The sequence below is a fragment of the Lynx rufus genome, unplaced genomic scaffold (genome assembly GCF_022079265.1).
Source record: "Lynx rufus isolate CCGP_SWC_20201006 ecotype Redwood Valley unplaced genomic scaffold, mLynRuf1.p SCAF_9, whole genome shotgun sequence".
NCBI lineage: Eukaryota > Metazoa > Chordata > Mammalia > Carnivora > Felidae > Lynx > Lynx rufus.
In genome coordinates, this window is record NW_025814897.1 from 71,529,405 (window position 1) to 71,550,217 (window position 20,813).

At 48.8% G+C, this 20,813-nt stretch overlaps 1 protein-coding gene across 1 annotated transcript in view; it reads left to right on the plus strand.

Annotated features, from left to right (window-relative positions):
- The first annotated feature begins 3,738 nt into the window (after positions 1-3,738).
- INSC (INSC spindle orientation adaptor protein) overlaps positions 3,739-20,813 on the plus strand; it is a 129,514-nt gene continuing 112,439 nt past the window's right edge. Inside the window, exon 1 of the mRNA XM_047071821.1 lies at positions 3,739-4,017. Within this exon, the coding sequence (XP_046927777.1) occupies positions 3,922-4,017 (96 nt within the window). The 5' untranslated portion in view covers positions 3,739-3,921. The remainder of the gene's footprint in view (positions 4,018-20,813) is intronic.

Here is a 20,813-nt window from a genome sequence, read left to right on the forward strand (position 1 = left end):
ACCTTTCCTCCTGAGTCAAAGAGCTTTTGATTCATGGTCAGGGAGGCAGAAACTACAGTCCCTCCTACTAGAATGGCAGTCGTTGAAGTTTAGTGGGCATCAGAATCACCTGGAAAGTTTGTGAAGCCATAGCTCATTGGACCCCAGCCACAGAGTTTCTGATTCAGCAGTTCTGAGGGGAGACCTAAGGATTTGCCTTTCCTGTACAATCCCAGAGTCACCGATGCTGTTGCTTGGGATCAGTTTGGAAAACCACTGCCCTGGGGAATTGCAAATTTCCATCCTTGCTCATTCTTTTGCGTCCTGAGGGCTGGATGTAGGGGCAAGACAAAGGGGAGAGAATCTCGGGTTCTTATTTCTATTAACTCGTTCTGTGGCTGTATTTCTGAAGGTGGTTTTGGTTGGAAGTAATGGAAAATAGCTTATTACTTTAAGTAAGGCAGGGAATTTGTGGGGAGGATGCTTGGGAATCTCTGAATTCAATGCAGAGATGAACAGTTCGGTCTTGGGAAGGGCGGGACAGCCCTGAGGCACTCAGCACCTGGAATTCTTGTACCTGCTGTCCAGTCCAGTGATCTGGCAACTGATAACCTCTAGTTCGGCCTATTAAAATTCCAGATGCTGACAAGTGGTAATGTGATTGGCCCACAAGGGGCAGGACCTCCTTGCCTTCCCTCATTTAACCAATAAGCTACAGCAGGTGTGTCGGAAAGGCCGCAGAAGAGGGTTAAGGAGACAGGCAGGGCTGTCCCAAGCCCCCACAGCCCTGAACTGAGCATCTGTGATCCCACAAGGGTTCTACCATAGTGACGGTGACCACGATTCTTCCCTTCACTGGGCCTCAGTTTCTCTATCTGTAAAATGATGGGTTTGAGTTAGAACTTCATTACTGGGTCAGTGTTTCTTTCTCAAAATGGGCCTGCATCGTAATTCCTTGAGATCCTTGAAAACAGACACCCACCTGCTCTGTGGTGTGCTAATTTATGGTCCACAACAGACTTGCCAAAACAAAGTATAACAAAACACCCTGATTTGTAACGTTTGCCCAGTTTCTGTGGTGTAAACAAATATTCCTGCCATGGCCAGTTTCAAGCCAGCAGAGTGAGGTCACTGAACAGGGAGCTGGGAAGAGAGGGGCACCTGGGCTCCAGCTCACCCCTTGCCTACAGAATCAGAGCCTCTAAAGGACCCCTGGGAATCTGTATTTCATCCACAGGCCATTCTGGTAGATCATAAAATTTCAGAAGCCCTGCACCCAGAGATCTCTGAGAACCTTTCTAGCTCCTACGTTGCCTCATTTTAATTGTATCACGAATTTTCACACTGGCTCTGGGAATCGGGGAAAATTTTCCCTTGTGAGAGCGTTGCAGAAGAAGCCCTGGGGAGATGGGTGGACTGAGTGGGGCAATGGTGTGTCTGTGCCAGCCTGTCTGGTACTCTGGGACGGGATTCACCTCTCCCTGTTCTCCCAGAGTGCCCTCTTGTGCCATCGCTCCTGGAGGCAGGGTTGTATGGTGACGTGCATGCCTCAGGGATGGAGATAGAGGTTGCAGGACAGGAGGCGGCAGCTGTGGGTTCTGGGACCCTTGCCCATCTCTCATCTCTCTGGGTATGCTGGCCTTCCTGCTGCTGTCATCATGACCTTGTGATCTGTATCTCTAGCCCCAGAACTGAGAGCCTGCCTGGTCGTCAGCTATTTTGGGGCAGGTCCTCATCTAGATAACCTTCTGTGAGCAGCGAGATCACAGAGTGGAGGATGTCATGTCTTACTTGAGAAGTGCCGAGGCACAGGGCCATCTCAGAACCCGCAGGAGACCAAGTCAGTGACAGTAGGGCCTGAACAGAAGCTGGGGAGATGGAGGTTGGGGGAGGGAAAGGACAAACAACTACCAGGATGTGAATTCTTTCTTCAGGGACCTTGCAGAAGAAACCATTTGCACTCTGAAGTTAGGTCACACGTTTACTTTTGAGCTGGAATGACCTCTGACTTTCTCTTGTTCTATAAAGCAGGAGTTCTCATAGTATGACACCCAGGCTGGTAGCAACTGTGGGGGAACTGTGTAGAAATGCAAATTCTCAGACTCAAAATGTCTCCATTTCTTAGAGCCCTTGCCTGACAATGTGATCCCAGGTTCATTTGTGAGGGTTCAGCGCTCCTCTCCTAAAGACCTTTTCCGATCCAGATGCCTCCTGGGGCTGCCCTGCTGAGCTGTCCCCAGACCACAGAGTGGATGGGCTCGTGGCAGCACAAACAGGGATTCTGGGATGGGGATGTGGATGGGAAACCACAAGGGACAGTAGAGATGGGGCCTTTCTGGGTGCTCTCCGGTGGGGCTGCTTGGGAGGAGGCCCAGGGCCAGCACAGGCCCTGCTTGGAGATGTCCAGCTTAGCATGGGAGCTTCAAGCAGTGGACAAATTCTTGGATACTAAACTCCTCTTTCTTTCCTCATGCTTGTTCTCTCAACTCTCTGGGCTCTGGATTTTGCCTACATCATGGCCCTGCCCTGTCTTTTCCTCCATTTCCCCTCCCACCAAAGCCTTGTCACATGTGCAATATGGCTCTAGCTCCCTTAGGCAACACATGCCCTGTTCTACCTAAGGCTCTTGTGCTGTGCTGTACCCTGTTTTATGGGTCTTGTCCACCTTCATCTGGTCCTGGAGGCTGGGAGCCCTCCTAGGCCAGCTCCTTGACAGAGTCTCTGAGGTCCCTACAGATCCCTTCAGAAAAGTGCATCTGAGCCTTCTTCCACTGACCTTGTCGTGTATGCTGGGCAAACCAGATTTGGGGCTGAGGTGGGGTTCACTATTGACCTGCCTGACTGAACTGTAAACCTGAAATCTTCCCTCCATTTAGGTCCAAACTTGCTCTTTCTAAAGTGATTTGTGAAGTTGGTGGAGCTGGAAAGGAAAAACATGGAGTCAGACTACAGCGGACCTTTGCCTGAGGCAGCTCTGAATAATCCCTGAAGCTTCTTTTGGTTGTGCCTCTGAGTGTGTGTGTGTGTGTGTGTGTGTGTGTGTGTGTGTGTGTGTGCATGTATCTCTTTACCTGTGTGTTTCCATGTTCATCTGTGGGTTCCCATGCATATCTGTGTAAAATCTTCCTGCATCTCACAAGCTGTGAGGTCACAGGTGGTGATTTAAACCATTTGACCTTCATTTTCCTTGTCTGTATAATGGGGATAATAGTACCTTCCACTAAAAGTGAGTACAGTGGCAAGATGAAAATGCACATAAGCCTCTTAACACAATTTTTAGTATTCCTGTGTTAGGCTATTGTTACTAGATGCCTTATGCAAGTTACTTAGCCTCCCTGTGCCTCAGTTTCCTCATGTGTACATTGGGGATAATACCAGAACCCAGTGTTGTTGGACGGATTAGGGAAGTTGAAATCTGCAAAGTACTTAGCACGGTGCCCTAAGTTTTAGTGATTGTAATGCCAATTATCTTTCCGTGCACAGTTGCGTCTGGGTGAGAATCTCTGAATCTGTGAATGTCTCTGGGCAAGTCTCTCTGCTCATGTGTGTATATATGTATGTGCATATGGTGTATCTGTGTTTATATGGCCAGGCAGCCCCGGGCCTCCTGTCTCTGGGTGGAGTTTGCTGTTGGCCCAAACCTGGACTCCCTGAGCCAGCCAGGCCGGCGCTAGGGATGGAATTTCCATTAAGAATTAAACAGGACAGTACTGGGAAGCCAGGCAGACAGAGGGGAGGGGGTCAAGGGGGATGATGTTCCAGCTCTGAGTTCCCTTGGGCAGCCTCAATTCTGAACTGCCTTAGACAAGGTCTCTGCCACCTTTGCCTTCGAGTCGCAGGCCTTGCTGGAGCCATGGCCCAGAAAGATGGGCAAGGAGAGAGGAGTTGCCTGCGGTGGCCTCTGTAGGGAGATTTGGAGTTGCTGCAGCCAAGACTGGAGCCATGAGGCGGCCTCCTGGGAATGGAGAGGCGGACAGCGAGGGTATAGGCGGCTGGGGCCTATGGGGACGACAGGAGGCCAGGAGGCTCGGCTGTGCCGTATGTATCTGGGAAAGTGTGTGTGTGTGTGTGTATGTGTGTGTGTGTGTGTGTGTGTGTGTGTGTGTGTTTGGGAATGCACGGTGGGGGACATTCATAGAGGGAACCTCTAGCAAACCAAGTCTGTTCCTCTCTTCCTTGGAAACCCGGGCACAGAATTTGGTCCTGGAAATAAAAGATTTCTGAGGTTTTTGCCAGTATCTATCGTGTTTATGATCTAAGCCTCATTCCATTACTAGCATGCTAAAAAATACCTTCACTTTCCTGGTACTTTTACATTCCTGATCTCATCTCATGTTTTTAACAACCTATGAGCTAGGCAGAATTACTATGATTCCCATTGTAAATATGGGAAAGCTGAGTCTCAGAGAGGTTAAATGACTTGTCCAAGGACACACAGCTAAAAAGTAGTAGAGGCAGGATGCAAAGTCAGGTCTCTTTAAGGAGAAAGTCCAGACTATCTTTATTATACAACCCAATTTACTGGAAACGGACTCAGAGAAAAGATTCTGCAACCTTTGCCCATCTGAGGAAGGCTGTGGCTCCAGTGTTAATGCCCAGCCAGGTGGGCGGCTGGAGCCTAAGTTCTGTCCCCAGGCCCTGAGACAGGCTTGGTTGAGACAGGAACTGAAACCCCTCTCGAGGGCCTGGGGAGTGGAGTCAGGCTGTCCTGGATAGATGCAGGCTGTAGGCGAAGCTGGCTCCTTGGAGTGGCTCGGACACGCAGAGTCTGGGGTCCCCAGAGAGCTGAGGCAGTTGGGTGAATGTCAGGAGCTGCAACGTGTCCAGGGTCAGGGTGCAGTGGCCATTATTAGCCAGGGCCTGAAAAAGGGCACGATGGTGTCAGCATCAAGGAAGAGAAGGCTGAGATGGGACCTTGGAGCAGTCATTGTGTTATGGGGATGGAGCTGGCCTCCTCCTCCTCCTAGAACACGGAGTGCAGGCATATTGACATAGTTTGCACATGAGGGATTTAGGTTAGACGCCAAGGAGGACTTCCTGCCAACTAGAGGGTGCAAGCTTAGGAACAGCGCCCAAGGGAGGCTAGGGTTGACTTACCTTGGTGATCCCCCAGATTGGGTAGAGGCCCTTCTGGTGCCCTTGGATTCATGGCAGAGTGGAGGGGGTTGGATGGAATGACCTTGCAGCTTCCTTCCAGTTCAGGAATGCAACATTCCTGAGCTTTTGGGGAGGAATCAGCCTTCTTTTCTAGACGGGCCATGGGAAACAGAGAAGTCCAGAGGGGAAGTCGGATGTGCCCAAAGTGGGAATGAGTCTCTACAAACACCCTCTGTCATTTTTGGCAGGTCTGTGATCCAGAGGTCGGTGATCTTATACGGGTGACTCGGATTCCTAAGGGAAGCACCTGTGGTGAATAAACCAAGCTCATTCCGGGCATTTGGGGACTGCTCAAAGTTTGGCGGCTCCCTCCGCGGAGCTTGTGAGCCGCACCCAAACCCCTCCCCGTTTTGTTTCAGCTCCAAGGGAAGCGCTCGCCGCCCCTTCCCTTCCCCTCTCCAGATGTTGGCATGCGGGGCACACGTGGGCACCCCGGTCTGGTGGGCTCCTCCGGGTGCTTCCCAGCTCTGACACCCACGGGGGCCCCGGGGTGAGCCAGGTCTCTAATCAGGCCTGACCGCGTCCCCATTCCGGCGCTCCCCGCAGACCAGAGTGCGACGTTTCCACTGCCAGGGGGCACCAAAATAGCTTCGCGGCCCGGCGGCGGCGGTGGCTGACGCGGGACAGAGGCTTGGCAGGGGGCGCGCTGTCGTGGAAGGTCCTGGGGCCGCCCGGGGAGTGGGCGGGCTGGGGCCGCGCGGGGCGGGGGCGCGGGGCAGCGGGCGGCCCCTCGGCTGGCCCGGCCTCTGGAGCCCCAGCTGCGCCCTGCCACCGCTGGCCGCCGCGCACACCCGGCTCGCCCGCTCCCTCGGAGTAAGTAGACCCGCTGGGCGGGCTTCGTCGGCGGCCCCGCAGGGTCCGCCAGCCCTAGTCCGGGACAGAGCATGCCTGTGACTATTCGGACAGTAGGTGTAGGAGTGCCAGTTGGAGGGGATGTGTCTGGGCCAACGTGTTAGCCTGTAGAACTTTCTAGCATGTGTCACAGGGTATGAGTATGGGTGAGAAAGTATATCAGGGTGTGTGGGAACTTATATGTCGGTGGGCCTGGAGTGTGCCCACGGGGGGCACGTGTGTGTCTGTGCACAGCCCTGTGTAGACCCTGTCTGCTTTCCTGGAAGTACATTCCTGTGGGGATAGGAAGGCTCCAGATGGGCTGAGAGAGTGCATGTGTGGATGGATGGATGTGTGTGTGTGAGCGAGGCGATGAGGACAGAATGAGGATAAAGAGTGCTGTCTGGGGGTGCCTGGGTGGCTCAGTTGGTTGAGTGCCCCGCTCTTGATCTCAGTTCAAGTCTCGATCTCACGGTTCTGAGACTGGCATTGGACCCCCTGCTGGGCATGCAGCCTGCTTAAAAAAAGGAGTGTTATCTGAACTCAGATTTTTCTTTTTTTAAAAAAAATTTTTTTTCAACGTTTTTTATTTATTTTTGGGACAGAGAGAGACAGAGCATGAACGGGGGAGGGGCAGAGAGAGAGGGAGACACAGAATCGGAAACAGGCTCCAGGCTCCGAGCCATCAGCCCAGAGCCTGACGCGGGGCTCGAACTCACGGACCGCGAGATCGTGACCTGGCTGAAGTCGGACGCTTAACCAACTGCGCCACCCAGGCGCCCCTGAACTCATATTTTTCTAAGGTGACTTGACTTGCCCCCAGCTGGGGTGTCTTCTCTGTGGGTCATTTGGCGGCTTTGGTTTCTCAGGACCGTAGGCAGGGCAGGAGCTCGGAGCCTTTGCCCAACACTGGAAGAGATGGGGCTCTGAGGGATCCCAGCTGGCTGGCCAGGGTGAAGAGACGGCTTGGGGAACCCACTGTAATGCCAGAAGAGTCAGGAGGACAATGAGAGGGGGTGAGCAGACCACACAGTCATGCCCACCCACAAACACTCATAGGGCACCCACACCCGCACACTCACAACTGCGCATGCGAACACACATTCCTGCCCACACGCCGCTGTGCGCCAGTCTTGTATGCCCTTCCACTCAGAACATCCATGCAAACACTCACATGCTTTCAACATGCACACCCGTGGACAGTGACATGTATGCAGCAGGCACCTATGTGTGTAGAATGTGCATATGTACACACACACACCCTGGCTTGCTGCGCTTTCAGCTTCCAGACACCCTTTTTGGGTCCGCTTTAGCTTACATATGTCACCTGGGACAATGGGTCCAGGTAACAGGCCGCCGTAGGGAGTATCTTAAGTCAGAGGCTTTGGCTGTGGGTCCAGGGCAGATGGTAACACGGTCCCTTGGTGGGTTTCTAAATTTTTTTTTTTCAACGTTTATTTATTTTTGGGACAGAGAGAGACACAGCATGAACGGGGGAGGGGCAGAGAGAGAGGGAGACACAGAATCAGAAACAGGCTCCAGGCTCCGAGCCATCAGCCCAGAGCCCGACGCGGGGTTCGAACCCACGGACCGCGAGATCGTGACCTGGCTGAAGTCGGACGCTTAACCGACTGCGCCACCCAGGCGCCCCCCTTGGTGGGTTTCTCATGTGATCTAGGACCAATTCTTCCCGTGGAGCCTGGGGCTTAAGGGTCTAGACTTAGAAGCAGCTCTTAACCCTCTTAACAAATGAAAAGTCCGGGCTTACAGGCTGAGGCACCGCACAGCACCTGTAATTTGCGCCAGGCTCTAGTTGCACTCTGGATTCCCCCTGCTGTAGAAAAGCCCCAGGAACCTTTGTGGCCTGAGGCCAGGGCAGGGGCAGTGAGTGGAGCTGAGCGGATTCCTTCTCTTTGGTTTTAATCAACCCTATTTGAGTGTCTCCCGTCTCAGGCTAGGCTGGAAGAGCTACTAGCTTTGACTTTGCTCCTCTCCCTTCCCCCAGTGGTTATCTCTTTCCTTGACAATCTTGTTCTCCCTGATGTCCTTTCCCTGGGGATCGTAGGGGACACACTAAACAGTGCTTGGAGGAGTAGGTGACCCAAAATATCAAGTTGTTGTTATTATTGTTATCATGGCTTCTAGACCTCTCCCACCTGGTCATTCTCCACTGGACAGGCTTCAGTGGGGTGCCCAGACTTATGTGTTCCTTCAGCTGGGAGGTTAGAAAGATGACATTGACCGTCTTCTTACTTAGTGTTTATGGTTTGGTCCAAGGAGTGCCTGAGCTCTCACCCCACCAAGTCTCCTAACATGCATGGGAGAGATGATTTTCAGCCATTTCCTAAGCAGGGTGCGGGGATCTACTCTCCCCTACCTGACCCTTGAGGATGGTTAAATAAGGGCAGGCTGTGGTCTCCCCCACCCCCCGCAGCCCTCTTGCAGAGTGAAGGGGGTGGTGGGGAGGAAGTCTGCATACCTTCCCAAGCCTTACCTTTATAGGAGCCCCAGCCACCTTAGGACTCAGGAAAAGACTGGAAAACCGGAGGACTCATGGTGACTCAATCCTGGCCTCTTTCCTCCCCTGCAATCCCCACCCCCCACCCCCACCTCTTAATCAAGTGCATATATCTGTCAATCAGAGCTTAGAGCAACAGTGGGTTATCACAGAGCATCAGGGTAACCCCGGTAAGTTAACAAACTTCCAGTTCAAGGAGGAGAAATCAGACAACAGCCTAATGGTAATAATGACATGTGTAATCATGGTAATAAAAGCATATTTACTGACTCTCTGGTATATGCTTTGTCTCATTTGCTTTTCACAACAGCTTTTTTAGGCTAATATTCCCACTTTTTTTTTTTTTTCCTGATAAGGAAATTGAAGCTTACAGTGCTCAAGAGATTTCTACAGGTCTGTGTGACTCCTGAGCTCATGACATAACCTGTGTGTTTCTCTTCTTACTCTGGCTGCTGGGAAGCTCTTAGTCCATCATATTGCTCCATCTTAGTCACTGTGTTAATTGGAACTCTGGCTTTACTTTTCATTTATGCTTTGACACCTTTATAGTATACATTTAAATGGAAACTCCCACATCCTTTGTGATAATCAGGATAAAGAAATGAAAAGCCAGCCTTAAGCATTTTATTTGCCTATGAGGATGGGAAGCATGTTGCATAGATTTTTGAGGGGGACAGCTCCAGTTTCAAATATTTCACTTGGTTTTCAAGCCGTGTCTCGATTTTTGGCTTCTGTATCTTTGGACTCAGTTTCGTGACCATGTCTTGGGGCTTTTCTTTTTAGTGGCTCGGGGAGATAATGTCCATCTCTGTGCTGGCTCAGACAATGGGGATTGTTGAGAATGAATTGGGCCATTGATAAATGCCCCTTGCTCTGACTGCCTCAGCTGCCAGCTCCTCCCTGTCTCAAAAGCCTGAGTGTCTAGATGCCCAAAGGAGTTTGACCCCTGCCCTAAGTCTGGCCCTGGCCCCATGGCCACCCCTTCTTCATGTGACCCTGCCTAGGCCCAGGGCTCTGCTGGGAGGTCTGTGTCTCTTGGACTTGAGCTCTGCCTCCCCCGGCATGGACCACATGGTCTCTGATCAGGATGGCTCTTCTGGAACCAGAGCTCAGGATGAGGGGTCTGGGCTCTGGAATGGGGAGGGACATACAAAGGGACTTTTCTGTCTCCTTTTCTGGACCTGTGAGGCCATAGAAAAATGCTCACTTTTTTCTCCTTCCCAATGGGGGGGGGGGGTTCTTAAGTCTTCCCAGTGGTTAGGGAGTCCTTTGTCACCTCTTATCTGTAAGAGATGTGGATCACCAGGGGGCCTCTGCATGCCGCACTGAAGGTTGGTAAGACTTCTAACTGATTGATTCCAAGACTGATTATTTTATTCTACCCAAGGCTCCTAATGTTTGGCAAGTGCAGCAGTGGGAGGCAGTGTTTAGCACTAGCGAATGATTGGAAGGATTCTAATGGTGGCCTTTCAGGCGTTGTTTTGGGATTCTGCTTCTCAGTAAGCATTAATTTGCACCTCCCCCCACCCTCCCCACCTGGTGGCTGTTAACCACATTTAAGATTACTCCTCCCATAAGCATTTGGTTACAAAGTGGGAAGGAGGAGTCCTTGGCCCAAGGCCCCCAGGAAATATCTGGTCCTGGGTGATGTGCTGGTGGCTGGCGCAGGCATGGGGCTTGCTCCTTCCCGGGGAAAATGTCCTCTCAGAAAGGTAAGGCTAAGATTTGATTGTGTTTCTACTGAGCATTTGGGGTGTGTTCCCTGGACTTTAAGCTCAACTAAGTGAGAACAGGTTTAAAATCCAGCAAGAGTGCGTCAGGCCTAGCAGTTGCTGGAGCCACTCACGGTTACTCCCATTTATTTAGTACCTGCTACAGGCCAGCCCAGTGTTAGGTTCTTTGCATCCTTTGTTTCATGGAAGCTCTGGAACAACCCTATGAGACACTGAAGCACAGTGAGGTTAAGAGCTGGCCATGACTCCATTCCAGGTCTGTCTGACGTCGGAGTCGGTAGTCAATGTCCGCCGATGACCCCTCCTGTTCAAAAGCTTCAAATCAGGAAAACCCACCCCTTTGGGCCACCTGGGGAAGGGCTAAGGATCTGACTTCTCTGGCCCCAGGACTTGAACATCATCAGCATCATTGGCCTTTGCAGCCTCAGGTGGAGACTGCCGCTTTGTGGGAAGCAGGGGTGGCGTGGAGCCTCCACCCAGACTCTGTGATCCAGCCAGCTCAGTCTCCCTCCCCCAGCTCCAGGGTCCCCTCAGCGCCAAGCTCTGGGGGAGCCCAGGATCCTCTGAGGACGTCTCTGGGCAGACCAGACCCTGTTCGGCATGATGCAGTGTCTGTAGGCATCAGCAATTTGGCCGAGTAACTGCGTAGTGTTCACTTTCTGCTGGGGAAATGGAGGTTTTGTCTTACAACCCAAATATCCTGGGTTTGGAAACCATGTGAAGTGCAGCCTGTGGTCTGGGTGTGTGGGCTGCATTGTGGGCCCGTGTGTGGTGCTGGTTTAAAGGACAGAATGACGGACTCAGGCTGCCTGCCTGCCTTTGATAGAGGGTCAGATGAAGGCTGCACATATCGGCAATGTGCAGAGGAAAGAGCATGGGTTTTGCAGTCAGACAGATCTGACTTGGAGCCTCAGTTTCCTAGTCTGTAAAGTGGGGTTCCTCCTTACGCTATGGTGTTGCCAGAACTTGAAAGTTTATTGAAGTGGAGTATCTGACATAGAATAGGGGAAGCCTGAATGCCATATCCTTCCTTCTTATCCCACTCACCTTCTGGGCAAGAACCCTGGACTGATTGGCTCGACTGACTCCAGCTCGAGCTCAGCCTCTGGGTACACTGTGTTATCTTACTTTCTCTGGGCCTTACTTGCCATGTGTGTAAAACAAGGGCAGAACTAATTTCCCTCACTCTCTGTAGTTTTTGAGGATAATGAAGGCAGGGGGACCTCTCGGAAGATGCAGAAAGGTCACTTACTATTATTTGTTCGTTCATGCCTCAGATATTAATTGAGACCCGGTGGTGTGCCAGAATCTTTTCAAGGCACTGGGAATCTGGGAGTGGGGCATGGCCTAGTCTCCCAGCTGCAGTCAGACCATGTGGCTTGTAAACAATGAGGCCTATAAACAAAGAATGGCAGGCCTGTCCCCGGGGACAGGATTACAGCAGATACTGAAGGTATTGGTGCATCAGAAGAGGAAGTGTTGGGGCGCCTGGGTGGCGCAGTCGGTTAAGCGTCCGACTTCAGCCAGGTCACGATCTTGCGGTCCGGGAGTTCGAGCCCCGCATCAGGCTCTGGGCTGATGGCTCAGAGCCTGGAGCCTGTTTCCGATTCTGTGTCTCCCTCTCTCTCTGCCCCTCCCCCGTTCATGCTCTGTCTCTCTCTGTCCCAAAAATAAATAAACGTTGAAAAAAAAAAATTAAAAAAAAAAAAAAAAAGAAGAGGAAGTGTTATCTCATATTGGGGCAATCAGAGAGGCCTTCCTAGAGGTGAAAACTCTTGATCTGGATCTCCAAAGATAACAGGAAGTTTCTAGGAGGATAAGAGGAGGGCATTCTAGGCTGAGAGACCAGCGCGTGCTAGGCATAGAAGCATTGTCTAGAGTGGTAAGCTTGGGGGACTGGAGTGTGTGGCATGGGTCATCGATAGTGATGAGAAATGAGGTGAGAGACATTTCAAAGTGCTACTGAATGATGTCAGGCCTTGAAAGCTGTGTTGAGGTGTTCGGATTTTATCATGCCAGTTATGGACAGCCACCAGGCGCTTTAGGCAGTAGGCAGGGGAGGATCATGGATGTGGGCTCACTCATTCATTCAACAAACATAAAAAAGAACAATTTATATGTCACTTTTAATTTTGATATCATATCAAATTAAGGGAAGATTGCAAGACTGGTGAAAAAAAAAATCCCTCTCTATCCAAATCCCTTAGCCACTTACAGGATGCTTCATTTACTTTTTTGTTTTTGTTCCGTCTCTCTCCAATAATATAAAAATTATTTTTATTATTTGTGTATATTTTAGTTGTCTATAATGTATCTTATTGTTGTTTATTATATTCATTGTTTTATGGTATATATGTATATATGAATATATATAAAATATTCATATTTCTCAATTTAAGAGGAAGTTAGAGGCATGATACCTGTTCACCCCAAAATACTTCCGTGTGTATTTCCTTAAAAAAAGAATAGTCTCAGGGGCGCCTGGGTGGCGCAGTCAGTTAAGCGTCCGACTTCAGCCAGGTCACGATCTCGCGGTCCGGGAGTTCGAGCCCCGCGTCAGGCTCTGGGCTGATGGCTCAGAGCCTGGAGCCTGTTTCCAATTCTGTGTCTCCCTCTCTCTCTGCCCCTCCCCCGTTCATGCTCTGTCTCTCTCTGTCTCAAAAATAAATAAAACGTTGAAAAAAAAATTAAAAAAAAAAAAAGTCTCCTACCACAGTAGGCTTTTTCTTTCTTGCTCCACTCAGGACGCACTCCACAAACTGCATTTTGTTGTCATGTATCCATGGTCTCCTTAAATCCACAGCAATTCCTCTGCTCTGTCTTTCCTGACCTTTATGTTTTGGAATAGTACAGGTCAGTTATTATGCTGAATTTGGACTTATCTGATGGCAGTGCATGGTTAGAGTATGCATTTTGGGCAGGAACACTAGTAAAGTGCGGCTATCATATTCGCAAGCCCAGGATGTGGGGACTGTCCCCGTGCTGGTGATGGAAGCCTTCATCACTTGCTTACGGTGATGTTTGCCAGTTTCTCCAGCGTGAAATTACTGTTTTCCCCTTTGTAATTAATAAGTAATTTGTGGAGAGATACTTTCAAAGATTATGCAAATATCCTGTTCCTCGTCAAACTTTTACCCACTAATTTTGTCATCACTGACACTTTTGAATGCATAGTTTCTTCTGTTTATTAGTTGGCACTCTACCGTTGACAAGATCTTTCCTTTGTCCTTTTCTCTCTTTCTCTCCCTCCCTTCTTTCATCACTGTGAACTCAACGGATTTTTTAATTTATTCAGTGGGTTCTAACCAATTAATGTATTTTATTTTGATATTCAAATTGCCCCAGATTTGATCAGTGGGAGGCTTTGCAAAACGACTCCCATTTCTTTGTGCCTTGTCTCCATGATTCTCTGTGCACTTGCTTACTCACTGCTGTCGCAAGAATTTCTAGGCTTACTTTATTTTTTCTTGCTCTGGACATGGAATCAGCCATTTCTCCAAGAAGCCCTGGATCCTCTTGGTGGAGAATGGTATTTAGAAACCAAGTTCTGGGGTACCTTGCTTTTGGTGTATCATTGGTTCTCTGCCCTCTGAGCAAACGGAGCTAAGACATGTACATATATGTGCATATTTATTTTTATAATAAAAAGCACAACAGATTATTTATTATATGTTTTCAGAAAGAAAAAAAACAAGTGAATAAAATAGAGAGTAATAGGGTGAGGGTACTTTAGATTGGGTGATCAGAGAGGGCCTCTTTGAGGAGGTGACATTTAACGAGAGCCTGGATATTGTTTAAATTATCCAGGAAATAATTACAAGGACTTTAATTATGGCAGGATGGAAAGGAGGTAGAATCAGGTGACTGGTCAAATGTAGAAAGTGAGGGAGACGGGGCTCCTGGGTGGCTCAGGTCATGATCTCGCAGTCCGTGAGTTCGAGTCCCATGTCAGGCTCTGTGCTGACAGCTCAGAGCCTGGAGCCCGCAGCCTGCTTCGGATTTTGTGTCTCCCTCCCTCTCTGCCCCTCCCCTCTTTGTGCTCTGTTTCTCTCTCTCTGTCTCTGTCTCTCTTTCTCTCTCTCTGTGTCTCAAAAATAAATAAACATCAAAAAAAATTTTTTTAGAAAAGGAGGGAAACAAAAAAGTCACTCCCAAACTCCCATGTCCAAAAGGGACCCCCAAACTCCACATGTCCAAAACGGAATTTCTGGGTTCTTCCCCTGCACTGTCCTATTCCTGTGTGGTCCTTCAGGTCTGTCAGATCTCCTTGAACAGCTGCTTCATCTACGCAGCCACACACGTCAGAGTCAGCACCTCTGTCCCTGAGCCCGTGTCCAATCTATCACCAAGTCTGGTTTCTGTTCTCTTATAAATATCTCTCAAATTCATCACTTTCGTTCATCTCCGCGAGGATCATCTGGTTCAAGGCACCATTTTCATCTTTCTGGAGTACCACAGGGCCCTGCTAACTGGTCTGGCTGTATCTGTGCTCTATCCAATTTGTTCTCCACACAGCAGCCAGAGTGCCTGTCAAAACACAACTCGTTCATGTCATTTCCCTCCCTAAAAATACTTCAGTTGCTTCCTATTGATCTGCAGTAAATCCTCCCAGGTCTTGTTTGTCCAACCCTACTACCATCTCCCACATCCTTCTACCCAGCAACCTCCCACCCCCTTCTGTCACGCTGGCCTTGTCTGGGTACCTTGGGCTTGTCAGGCTCCCTCCTGCCATTGGTCTTTGCACTTGCTCGTTCCCCTGCTTAGAACTCTCTTCCTTCACCTCTTCACATACTGAATCCCTACTTACCTCTCAGTTCTCGGCTCAGTTATCACTTCCATGACCTCCATGACTAGGTCAAATCCCATTTTATAAGGCTTTAAAACACCACATACCTCCTTCAAAGGTTTATCATAGTTGCAACTTTACATTTATTTACAATTATTACAAGATAATTAATGCCTGTTTTTCCGATTTGATGATGAGCTCTGTGAGGGCTGGTGCCATGTCTGGTTTAGCTCATTGCTTTATCCTAGCAGTTACTATGTTACTGACACATGCCACAAATATTTGTTGGATGGATGAATGAATGAGTGAATGAAGTTTTATCAGCTGAACAACCACATAGATGATGGTGGCATTCAGTAGAATAAAAATTCTAAGGAAGAAGCAGATGTAGGGAAGAATATAATAATTCATTTTAGGACATATGGCCATTTGAGATGCGTGCCTATCAGCCTTCCCTCCCCCACCCCGCCCGCCAAAATCTTACCATTTTCTGGGCAAAGTAGACCTAGTCAGCAACATTTGGGGGACTGGTGATAGATGACATCTAATTCCTAGATTATTCTAAGGAGCTCCCTGCAGAAGGGATCTAGGTCAGAAGGCATCCCTGAGCTGTGGTTTCTCCATCTCTGGTTTGTGGAGGATACAGGAGATCTGAGGGGCCTCGAGGTGGTTCTGACTTGGCTCTATGGCTATAAAACTTATATGAAGGATCTTTACAAACTTATGAAGGATCCTTGGAGGTTGAGAGTTATTTGCACAATACATTACATGGGTCAGGAGCTAACACTCTCCTCCCCACCCCTAAGACTGCCCTAGGCTTAGGTCTACAAGAGAATTCAGACAGGTGTCTTACTAAGCCCAGCAAGCCATCCTTGCAACAAGACCATTAAAGACCATTAACACTAGGACAGACAGCCTATTCAGTCACTGTGGCTCACTCACACTTGCATTTCTCACTCATTCAATGATCTATTTTGCCTTCATTCAGTCTTATGCCCCGCCCCCCCAACACCTACTTGTCCAGACACAAACAAGAATTTATATTGGATTTATGGCAGGACTCAAGGCTGGTGAATCACCTGCATCCCCCTCTTCATCCATCTCTCACATGGTCCTCACAGCCCAGAAGCTCAGGTGAAGAGAGACCATCAGGGTGGGGAGATGTCACTGTGCTGTTTGAGGGCCTATGTGATTACAGGGTGTCATCACGAAGAAAGGGAGACCAGAAGCTGCCACAGTGATTGCTTCTCTTATCTCACTTTCTGCTCTTCTAGTGCCCTGTCCCCTCTTTCTGTGTGATGAGAGTTTAGGAATTAGGCTCCTTGATCAGATAGATGGAAGGTGGTAGCTGGGCTCTGCAAAGGTGCTTGGGACTTAGGTCCAAAGAGAAAGAGAAACACAACTTATTGTGAGCTATACCAAGGAAAAGAGGATGCTTTCGTTTTCTTCTTCATTTTCTCCTAGAATTGCACTTTTAACTGGGTAGAATTTGCAGAGAGGCTGGGGGGAGTAGGGAGAACAGGATTTTAAAATGTGGCACTAGGAACCAGGCAGTAGACTAATCCTGCCCTCCCCCCCGCCTGCCCCCAAGAAGATGCTCCTTCAGTTCTCTTAGGTTCATCATTTACAAAAAAAAAAAAACCCAAGAATGTGTGCTGTCCATCTGTTGTGACGTGGGACAGGGCTGGAACTGAGCAGACAGGATAATGGCAACCGCATCAGATAAGAGCATCTTAGAAAAATGACCAAAGGTGCCAAAGATCTCAGTTACAAACTTATTCACTCAACCCCTCACTCATCCAGTCAACAATTACCCACCTAGTACCCATTGTGTGCCATGCATTGTTCTAGGCACTGAGAGTACAGCAGTGAGCAAAACACATGCCCTTGTAGAATCTGCTTTCTGGTGTGTGAAGACGGACAGTGAATAGGTTGACATACAGTATGCAAATGATGCTGAGCGCTATGGAGAAATACAAGAAGGGCAAGGAAGTCCCAAAGGTGGGGGAGGGTTTATACATCTATATAGGGTCAAGACATTCTGATAAGTAGATATTTAACTGGAGGTCAGGAGGAAGTGAGAGGGCAAGCTATATGAATATTTGGGGCAAGAGCAGTCAAATGGAGGAGTAAAGGCAAAAGCCCTGACATATGCTTGAGGAAGAGCATGAAGGTCAAGATGCCTGGAGTGAAATGAAAATCAGAGGAGTTGAGGTCAGTGCAATAATTTGAGCCAGACCACGAGGCCCTTGTGGATTATTTGAAGAACCTTGGCTTTGAATCTGGGTGGTATGGGTGGACATTTGAAGGTTTTGAGCAGAGAAGTGATATGCTCTGGCTGCTGTGATCACAGATTGTTGGAAGTAGGCAGGAAGGTATGTTAGGGGCCTTTTGTAGTAATGCAGGTGAGAGATGGTGGTGGCCGGGACCAAGGTCCACTTATTTATTTCTCCATCCGTTTCACTTTTTATTGTACCAATGTAACATGGCCTATGTCTGAGGCTTTTCACCACTGTTCATCCATTCCTTTGTCCCTCTGTGATCTGTCCAGCTATCTTCACTACACGTGAAGTCTTTAGAAGTTTTTACTTGTCTTTAAAGTCTTTAACTGCCAGACATAGAGCATTATGCTAGATGCTGGTTGATGTGGGCATATTCTTCTGGGACTTGGGCCCTAACCCGGGAGGCTAGATATATCCATGGGAGTTCACCTGTCAGTTAGGAAACCAAGTTGGCCCTGGCAAGCCCAGAATGAATAGTGTCAACACTTCAGTATTCTGGGTGCCCTGTGATCTGGGGGGGGGGGGGTCCTAGTTTACTTCCAGGAGGAGGCCAAATTTATGCTGAATCTTGATGTGTAGGGGCATCAAATCTTTTTTTTTTATTTTTTTATTACTGTTTATTATTTATATTTGAGAGAGAGAAAGACCAAGTGTGAGCAGGGGAGGGGCAGAGAGAGAAAGAGACACAGAATTTGAAACAGGTTCCAGGTTTGAGCCATCAGCACAGAGTCTGACGCCAGGCTCAAACTCCCGAACCGCGAGATCATGACCTGAGCTGAAGTTGGATGCTTAACTGACTGAGCCACCCAGGCGCCCTGATAGCAAATCAGTTCTGAAGAATAGATCTGGAACATGCCTTAAAGCTTGAACATAAAGGATGTACCAGGCAGTATAGGGTGGTAATGCCAAAACAGGTAGGATGGGCTGGAGACAGGGTCTGGGGAGTCATGAGTGCCAGGCTAAGGAGTTCAGACTTGAGTTAAGAGATAGTGGGGAGACATGACAGGCTTTCAATGAGGTATTATGGGAGCTATGTGTTAACAGATTGGAACTAACATCAGAGTGACAAAGGTAGGCTGGGGGCTGGGACCCAGCATGAAAACAATTGCCTTGTGCAAGCCTTCTTAGGCTTATGACCCACAGGGTCCCTGAGGTTGGGGAGACTGTTGGGGTGGCCCCCAGGTGTGCAGTGGGCTGGGATGCAATGATGTGGGTGCTCTAATGGCCAACACTAGCGGCAGGTAATGTGAGCAGATGTTACTGGGACAAACTCCAGATGTCTCCTGCAACTGGAAGCTACCTTTGAGCAAAGAACACAGCAGCCTGAGCTCTGGGAAGAGCAATCTGGAGAAGAGTTTGGATCTGGCATCTGGTCATGAATGACTCTTGTAGAAGCTTCTGGGGAGGGGATCATTGGATTATAGGAACATTAGGTTCTGAGTAGAAGCTCATCTAATCCACCCCTCTACTCTTACAGATGGATAATTGGAAGCCCAGAAAGGGCATAACATGTTCAAAACCATGTAGAACACATGCGGCAAGAGAAAGTTCAAGCATCTTATTTGAACTCCTGTTGGAAGAATTACTAGATTGAATTACACATTTATATATCTCTTTCGGTGGAAGAGGAAATTCTAAGAAAAAGAAAATTGTTTTATTCATTTACTTCTCTATCATTCTCTATCATTTAGCTGGGGCCTGATACAGAGCAGATGCTTTGCCCAACCCCATGACCACACTGTCTCCCCTCTTGACCCAGGCCAAAGAAGGTGTTAGACTGGTCTCAGAGTGGGCCACACATGGGCTTAGGAAGAGCTGCCTGCAGATGGGAGTAGAGCTTGGCTCTGGATCCCTCATATACTCATCTGGCCTGGACCATGGCCATTTCTACCTCACTTATACTCAGAGCTCTTGGCAAAGGCTTCCTGGGGGCCATAGGTGTGAGTGAGTAAAGGGAGCAGCTGCCATGAAAATGACTGCTGAAAGGGTGAGGACACAGGTGTGGGATGGGCCGAGGTGGCCTGTGCCTAACTAAGGCCACTGTAGGAGACAACGTCCCTGTCCAGCTGGAGATAGAAAGCATCTCATAGGGGGTCTTGAGCAGCACCCACGTAGACACCTGGAATGCATATTTGGGACTTAAGTCCAGTGCCTGAGGGTAGGCCCCCCCCAGGGACCTCACTGGATCCACGTAATTGCTCCTCTGTTGTCCCAACAAGCTGAAGACCACTTCTTTATGAGCACATCCTGTTCTCCTCCCCACAGCATGAAGAAGTCTGTGCCTTAGTGGCAGAATTACACATGAGATTGTCCTTTAATGCCCCTTCATCCCCACATTCAGGATCCTGGTGGGGAGGGCTGAACTGGAGACAGTTTTCTGAAGAGTCACAGAGATTTGGGCCACAATTCCTGGCAGCCCGGGCCCTGTGGTCTGTGTCAGTACTGGACTGGTAATTGGTTCTTAAACTCTTGGTCAACACGTTCTGTTTGTCTTGTGCTGAGAAGTCGGCAGAGGGATTTCCACACAGAGAAGAGTGATGAGTTATAAGTGTGAGCAAACTGAACTTGTAGACACAGGAAAACAAGTGCCCCCAAATTCAGCATCCCATAGTGAGTACCCTGGGGAAGGCAGTGGTTTTCTTCAGGTGTCAGGTCATAACACTGTCTCTCCAAGGTAGCATCATTGAACCAGAATGGACCAGCATAGCTTCATGGACCAGTATCATGAGAGGGAGGGAAGAAAGAACTCGGGTTCTAGTCTGGATTCAGCCATAAATTTACTTTGTGATTTGGATAAGTTATTTACCATGCCAGGGCCTTAGTTTCCCTTCGCATAAGTTGCAGGATTGGAAAAGACCATTCCCAAGGTCCTTCCATTATACTCCAGGTTTTCTAAAAATTTTTTTAATGTTTATTTATTTTTGAAAGAGAGACAGAGTGAGAGGCAGAGGGGCAGAGAGAGAAGGAGTCACAGAATCCGAAGCAGGCTCCAGGCTCTGCGCTGTCAGCACAGAGCCCAACGTGGGGCTTGAACTCACGGAGTGTAAGATAGTGACCTGAGCTGAAGTCAGACACTTAACCGACTGAGCCACCCAGGCACCCTTATACTCCAGGTTTTCTTGCTTACATTATGTTAACAGAAATTTTAGTTAGGCCTCAACTTTGAGATTTCTATCTTGGCCCAGGGCTCATTTTTCCCTTTGCCTAAAATTTCACTGTTATACATTCATTCCTTTGGGTCTTTTAAGAGATTCTTATTTCCACAGACAGTATTGCCTAGCAAAATACCTCTTACTTTTATTATTTCATGTAAAGACCCAGAGCAGTGTCAACTCCATTATTTTATTTCAGTCTTTACAACAATTGTGCCAGGTTATCAGAGACATATTATTATCTCCAGTTTGCCTATGAGAAAAGAGGTCCAGACAGGTTAGTAACCTGACAAAGTTCACAAATTTAGTTACTGGCAAAGCAGAGAAGAGGTGGCTGTTGGTTTCTTGGCCACTGGTCTGTTTTTTCTGTGCCAC